Source organism: Muntiacus reevesi, chromosome 10 (assembly GCF_963930625.1).
Source record: "Muntiacus reevesi chromosome 10, mMunRee1.1, whole genome shotgun sequence".
NCBI lineage: Eukaryota > Metazoa > Chordata > Mammalia > Artiodactyla > Cervidae > Muntiacus > Muntiacus reevesi.
This window is the reverse complement of record NC_089258.1, coordinates 16,537,709-16,545,246: the sequence shown is the minus strand read 5'-3', so window position 1 is coordinate 16,545,246 and position 7,538 is coordinate 16,537,709. Positions and strand designations below refer to the sequence as shown.

General features: G+C 53.4%; 1 protein-coding gene across 3 annotated transcripts in view; it reads right to left on the bottom strand.

Moving 5' to 3' along the window:
* Window positions 1-634: 634 nt before the first annotated feature.
* The window catches only part of FGD3 (FYVE, RhoGEF and PH domain containing 3), a 40,433-nt gene continuing 33,529 nt past the window's right edge, over window positions 635-7,538 (bottom strand). For 2 of the 3 annotated variants that reach the window (XM_065946742.1, XM_065946740.1), the window contains exons 15-18: window positions 4,111-4,233; window positions 3,672-3,812; window positions 1,807-1,953; window positions 635-1,549 (exon numbers count right to left, since the gene is read on the bottom strand). In XM_065946742.1, the coding sequence (XP_065802814.1) occupies window positions 1,304-1,549; window positions 1,807-1,953; window positions 3,672-3,812; window positions 4,111-4,233 (657 nt within the window). In that variant the 3' untranslated portion in view covers window positions 635-1,303. The remainder of the gene's footprint in view (window positions 1,550-1,806; window positions 1,954-3,671; window positions 3,813-4,110; window positions 4,234-7,538) is intronic. The other variant, XM_065946741.1, reaches the window with a different exon arrangement.

Genomic DNA, 7,538 nt, shown 5'->3' with positions numbered 1-7,538 from the left:
CCACCACCTCACTTGGACTCTACTCACCTCACCTGGGCCCTGTCATTGCTCACCGGAGCCCGACCCCCACCTCATCCACGACCAGTCATCCCATTTCTGGTTCTCACGATGGCCCTCTCAGCCTCCAGGTGGGTGCCCTGCAAGTCTGCCCACAACTGGGCAATGACAGACATCCCTACAGGGTACCTTGTGGATGTCAGAGAGATGGGGGTCCCAAGGAACTGGATACCCCTCAGTCATCACTCCCTAAGTCCCTCGGCTCTCTCCCAAGGCCCTCAAACTCTGGTCCAAATAGACCTTCCTGTCGACTTTGTGAGTGCCCAGCACCCCACGATCCTGTAACTAAGCCTGGCTCCACTTGCTCCAGGGGCAAACGGTCCTATCTACCCCACTAGCATGAGCAGGGACACAGCAGTTGTCCAGGCATGGCACCTTGTCTGAGGCCTCGCCATCTGATGCCGCTGCATCCTGGGGCACCCACAGGGGTGTCACTTGCACCCTGCAGGCCTGTATGGGCGTCCCGGCCCCGATGACTGGCTGTGCCCCTGTTACCCTCATTCTCCATCCAACCACCAGCAGGCCAACTGTGCGGAGACCCTGCCCCAAGGCTCTGTCCACCTGTTGGCTGCCAGCATTTATTTATTTATGCAGATAAGCACTGTCCACCACCCACCAGGGGAGGCAGGCACAAATCTCGGGGCCCCACACAATGCCTGTGTGGTCCCCCTGTAGTTCTGCAGCATGGTTATTTAGGAACCTACCACTCGCCCCCTTGGGCATCTCCAAATGGAGTGGCAAACCTCAAGGCAGCACAATGCTGTGCCCAGTCGCCGGGAGAGGGAAGAGAAGAGAGGTGGAGTCCAGGGGCCAGCTATGGTTCAGCTCGCATGGATGTAGGCGGTGTAGATGGTGGGCAATCATTGGGAGGGATGGCATGACTGCAGACATCCACCAGGTGTCCCTGGGCACCGCCCATGAGCTCCTTCTGTCTTCCGGCACAGGTGACTGCTCATGGCCCGCTCAGAGTTTACTTGACAGTCACCCCACGCCCTACTCTGGGCCACACGACTGGGCCTGCAGGCAGAAGCCCAGGTCTTTGAGAGACATGCTGGATGACCTAGGCAGTTGGCTGCCCTTCTCTGGGCCTCATTTTTCCCCTCTCTGACATAGAGGAACGCTCCAGAGCCAAGTGCTGTGTGGCCTGTTCTCTTCATGCCCATGTGTGGCCTTGACACCACCTCTCAGAAGAGCATAGGCCCTTCCGTGGCGGCTGTACAGTTAGGAGACATGGCAGAGACTCAGCTCATGGGGCAGCTGGGGCCTGGGGCTGCTGGGCCCCCAGGCTGGCCTGGGATGAACGTCCGCGGGCTGCTGAGCTGAGAGCCTCCAGCCACTGCTGCTGCAGCTCGGCAGACGGGGCGCTCAGGTACAAAGACTGCTGGGCCTGCTGCAGCTGCCACACGTGCCTGGCATCCAGTCTCTCTGCAGGGTCCGGCACACTCACCCTGCAGCCGGAGAGGGGGATGGCATGGAGCAGCTGGCCATCCTGCTGAAAAGTAGAGGAGCGTCAGCACCCTAGCCTTTGGAGTCCTGGCGTCACTAAATACCACCTCCCACAAGTGGGCAGCAGAAGGGTGATTCTGGACAGTCGGGGAAACAGGCCCTCGGGTCACGTGAGCCACCCTCCAAGAGAAGTTGGTCCCAGGCAGCATGGCCCAGGCCTATATGGGCACGGGCCTGAGGTTCTGGTTGCCGGGGCAGGGTGAATGCCCACCCTGAGCGCGGCCCCGTGGCCAGAGCTCATACCTGGCTGCCTCTGTGGAGGCGCAGCACCAACTCCAGGGAGTCCGACTCAGAGATGGCGGCCCACACCTTGCTCCATGCCGTGCCGCCATCTGACACCTGCAGGGGGCCGCAGAGCAGGCCGGGTGGGGGCTCCGCAGCGACTGGCTTCTGGGAACGCAGAGGACAAGTCAGGTGAGTCGCACTTGTAAGAGCTACCCTCCTGGGGCAGCATCAGGGCCAAGGCTCTGCGGGGAGAGAGGCAGGAGGGGAAGACAGGCCTAGGCCCACCTGACTTTGCCCAGGGTCACTGCAAGGCCACTTGGGCTGGACCCTCTAGGGAGTGAGACCACAGAAAGGTCAAATACAGAAATAAAGACCGAGTAGGAAAGACTGGAACTGCAGGAAACCAGAATGTGGTGGCTTTTGGTGACTTATCTATACACACACACACATAAGTACACCCCTCACACATAACACCACACATACACCACACACATACACCCATACCACCCCCCAGTACCCACACACACCTCACACACCACACACACACACACACACATTCACTCACATATACATCATACATCACACACACCCTTCTCTCCCTTCTGACGTGTTTAGAGTAGTCATGGACACAACCCCTAGGTCATCAGAAAATCCCTCAGACACACTTGATAAAACTGGTTCCTGCTTGGACCTGGGACATGAATCTCCCAGAACAGTATTTAAAATGCATGGATGAGAAAGCCAAGGGAGCTGTGCAAGGGACCCCTCTCTCCTCTGTCGAGATAATACTACATTCAGTTCTAATACACTGATGCACTTAACCTCTAAGACATACAGAGAGACCCTAACTGGGGCTCCAACCAGAGTCCTGGCCCACCTGGATAACCTTCCCTAGAACCTTTGGGAAGGGAAATGAACATTATAAATAGCTTCCCAGAAGATCCCAGTGTGCAGCTGGCCTTGAGAATCACGGACTATGTTATGTGGAGAGAATGGAAAATGCACTTTTTTGGAAAGCCATATTCTCTTTTTTTCCAGCTTTCCTGTTACCTCATCAAATAGGGACAGTGTCCTTCAAGGAGGGCCTGGAGGGCAGCAGCCAGCTCCAGAGAACAGGAGGTGAGAAGGGGATGGGTGTCCTCACTGCCCCCGCCACCCTGATGGGTCAAGGTGGGAGCAACATCTCACTTCAGCAGGGCCTCCAGGCCTTCAGTGAGGACGCCATGAGTGAAGATGAAATTTGTTCCCATCTGCTGTGGGCTGAACTGTTTGCCCTTAAACCCATATGTTGAAGCCCTAAGTGCCACCACCGCCCCCCCCCCCAACATACACACAGTGAGACTGTTTAGAGATGAGGCCTCTAAAGAGGTAATTAAGTTAAAATGAGGTTATATGTATGGGCTCCAATCCAATATGACCAGTGTCCTCAGAAGTAGAGATTAGGATACCCATAGAGAGAAGACCATGTGAAGACACAGAGAGAATAAGTCCATCGACAAACCAAGGAGAGAGACCTCAATTGAAACCAGCTTGCTGATCCCTTGATTTCAGAATTCCAGCCTTAAGGACTATGATGAAATAAGTTTCTGTTGTTCAAGCTGCCCAGCTTGTGGTATTTGTTACACAGCCTGAGCTGACTAATGCACCATCTAACTCCAGGGTGCAAATGATTCCCAAGCTCTCAACCATGACTAGATCCTATGAAGCCCAACATGCACACAGGAGATATTTGGCATTCAGTTGCTAGCTGCCTGCAGTGGCCTATGGATCCAACTGAGCCTCATCAGTCCTGGTCCCAGGAAAGCCAACAGCTCTGGGAGCACCATCTGTCAAGGCTTCTAGGGTCCTGTGTCTGGAAGGCTCACCAGACCCAGCCCACCCACCTCTGTGCTCTGCTTGGGCTCCAAGGTCTCCTCAAGGCTGGGGCTCAAGTGGCCCACTGGCTGGGTCAGGAAACACTCTCTGCAGACACGGCTCTGCCTGCCGTTCTCAGCCTTGAACTCAGAGCACTTCCCACAGATGACCTGCAAGACAAGGGCACCTGTGACCCTACCACCCAGGGACAGAAGACTGTCCAGAAGGAGGCTGGAAGGGCCACAATGACCAAGAGAGATGTGACATCATGTGGCGGGGAAGGGCTTGCCCATGAGCCAGGCGGATCAGGAGCCTTGTCCAGCAGGCAGAGACTCCAAGGCTGGACCCCTTTGGGCCTCCAGGCCCTGCCTTCTTGCTCGGAGGGTCCAGAATCCAGGGGGTCTGTGTGCATGGAAAGAAGATTGGGAGGAGGAATGAAGCTCATGGAGGTCCCAGCAGTGGACTCACCGCCCCACACAGCTTGCAGTGGTGTCTCCTTTTGGTGATGGAGTTGAAGGTCTCACCACAGCCGCTGCAGCCCTGCTTCTCCTTGTCCCGTCTGGTCTTAGAGGACCCTCTCCTGGGCTCAGACTGTTGGAGGCAAACCGCTGCAGTCAGCTTCCCAGCACGTGTGGAGTGGGAGCTGTGTGACACGCAGGCAACACACATGCGGGGCAAGAAAGCTGGACGTGCGGGAGGGAATCAAGCAGGAGCCACGCTGGCCACGGCCTCCCGTTCAGCCTCGCTCCCCAGGAGCTGCCCTGCTATCACACAGAGTGAAATTCCAAGGGGATCAGGAACTCTATGCCTGGAATGACTTGGCCCTCCACAAAGGTCAGTGACGTAACCTGCTGTGTCTGCAGAGATAACTAACCGGAACCCACACCGGAAGAAATGGTGGCTGCTCTGCACCAAAGTCCAGACGCCGAGGACCCGGGTGTCTGCACCCAGCATCCGGCCAGGTGGCCCTTGCTTCCACACTCTTATCCTTCCTTGGGCCCCAGGGCATGGTGCCTGCAGTTGCCCACCCAACACGTGTGACAGCGCTCTCCTGGGGTGGAGGAGCAGGGTCAGGGGGCTGGACTCCCCTCTCTGTCTCCTCTGATGCTGCCTGAATTTCCCACAAAGGAGGGCACTGATGAGTCTTTTCAGCAAGAGAAGAGAAACAACAGGAAGTCATGAAACATAATGTGGTGTGTGTTCAGAGAAGTCAAAAGATCTTTAAGACAAGTCACAAGAACACACTATAAAATACTTCTACTTTTGTTTTGTTTTCTTGTACGTATAAACAAGCTGTTTTGTGTAAGTTTTCTCAAAAAGATTTATGAGAACCACATCAAAGTCCTTGGAGCCAAGAGGAATTGGGAGTGGCAGGCAGCAGTGGGAGAGAGGTTTTCATTTTCTTCTATCACTTTGCTTTTTTCTTAAAAGTATTTATTCCTTTTATGGTAAGCAGATATTTGCAATTTTTAAAAAAAGTCTGATGCAGTTTAAAACTAAGGAACAGGTACATAAATCATGCATGGGAGGTAGATGTCAAGGTGACACATTGGAAGATTAAAGGTGTTGAGTTCTATAGCTAAGGGAAACAAGCAAATAGCAAAATAACATACAGTAGCATATGATGTTTATACCAAAAAGGGTGCATGCATGAAAAAAAGACTGGAAGGAAGCACACCCTCATGATCCTATTGACTGTTTGGGGTAGAGTTACTCTTATCTGCCTCTCTTATCTGGATTGTCTCAATTGTTCACCAGAACAGCTTTTGAAAGAAGAAGAAAACCAAAAAACATATAGAAAGCAAATCAGTCACTCACTGACCAGCACCCCCAACACCCCCACCCCCCACCTCACACTCCCATCGAGGACTGTGTCCCCTCTGCACTATGAACAGAAGTTTGAGAGCTGGTGTGGTCTGCTCTGGCCACCTACCCCCTGGCCATAGTGACATCATTTGTGTCTAGGACCCCAGCCCCATCTGATGCAATGGCTTGGGAGGTGAGTGGGAGGCAGGCAGGAGTGAGGGTGGGAGTGGGCACCGACCAGGCAGTGAGGCTGGGATGGGGGCTCAGAAGTGTTGTCTGATTAGGTTTCCCCATCTGATTAGCAGTAGTGCAAGTTAGGGGATAATTCCCAGGCCCCTGCCCTGCCCCTCATCAGCCGTGAGACACTGCATGAGTCACTTTTCCTCTCCAAGCCTGGTTCCTCATCTGTAAAGTGGAGTAAGGAACACAGCACAAAGCTGAAGTTCCTCCAGACTGGTGAGGCAGGGCTTGCTGGCTGTTATTTCTACTTCGATGTGTCCAAAACTTCTATAATAAAAATCTGAACAAAATAAGCTAGAGATATGTTTAATATAAACTCTGCAGTTTAAGGAGAAAGAGAGGCACTGGTTGGAGGTGAGGAGACAGAAAGGAGGGGCTTGTGCTGACTTGTGTCCCCCAAAAGTCACAGTTTGCAGTTCTAACCCCCAGCACCTTGGAATGTGACTGTAATTGGAGAGAGGGCCTTTAAAGAGGTGATTAAAGTAAAATGAGGTCACTTGGGTGGGACTTAATCCAACATAACTGGTGTCCTTATAAGAAGAGGCGATTAGGACATGGACACGCTCAGGGGGAAGACTATGTGAAGATGGTTATCTATATGCCAAAGAGAGATGCCTGTAGATAAGAAAAGAACAGAGTGTCACTCATCATCCAGTTATATAAGGTTTAGACACAACCACTGCAGTCATGACAGTGTGGCCAGAATGAAAATACAAGAGGAGACATTCTGTGTGTTGGAGAAACAGGCCCCAAGATAGACACACATCTCAGAAAGAATTTCAAAGACCCCAGATTCTTGTATCCTCCCATGCACAGAAAAACACCAAAAGTGTTAACTTGAGATATGTGCTTTATGATTAGCAGTCATCTTTTACTAAGATGGCCGTCGACTACATGTATGTCCTAGCCAAAAAAAATCCATTCATATCCTGGCTCCTCCCACCGCCGCCCCCCACCCTTAGAATCAGTTTCTCAGGGCTGTCTGCTGGGTTACAGTCCTCAGTAAGACCCTGAATAAAACTTAAATTCAACTCTTAAGTTGTACGTTTTTCTTTAAGTCGACAGGCCTCAGGAGAAACCAGCTCTGCCAACACCTTGATCCTGGATTTGCAGCCTTCAGAACTGTGAGAGAGTAAGTGTCTGTGGCGCTTAAGCAGCCAGAACACAGGCCTATATTCCCCAGCTCTGCTGCTCATAATCCCCACTGTGGCCCCCACCACTGTGAGGCCAGCTCCGGCCACCTGGTACTGGGAGCCCTGAGACAGCTGGTGCCTCTGAGGGTAATAGGAACACTTATTCTGCCCAAGACCTCCCCCTTCTCCTCCATCTCATGACCCCTGGCCCCATGGACACTGGGTTTAAGATGTCCCCCTCTCAGTTTATTCCATGCAGCTCAGGACCTCAGAGGTCTGTGGGTGGAGAACAGGCAGCACAGACCCAACAAACAACACTGACGCTCCCCACAGCCACACGTCTCACCCAGGGCCACCCTGCCATCCGACACGGGCTGCCAGCCACACTGCAGCCCTGAGACACCCTTGTCTGCCCCGCTCAGGGTTCCTTCCTTGGAGACCATCTCCAGAACTGCCGGAGCTCAGACAAGAGGAGAGAAGGGAGGGGCCACCCACGGGTCTGCAGCAGCCCCAGCAGCCCCAGCCCTCCACCAGCCTTCATGGTGACCCTGTCATTCCCATTTTCCAGGTGAGAACACCAAGGGCACTTGGGATGGGAGTGGTCAGAGGTACGGGGGCTGGATCCACTGGCTTACCTTCAAGCCCTGACGTGGGCCACAGAACCTCAGCTCTCCAGACCCTGAGAACAGCACTGCACAATTGCAGAGAATATCAGGG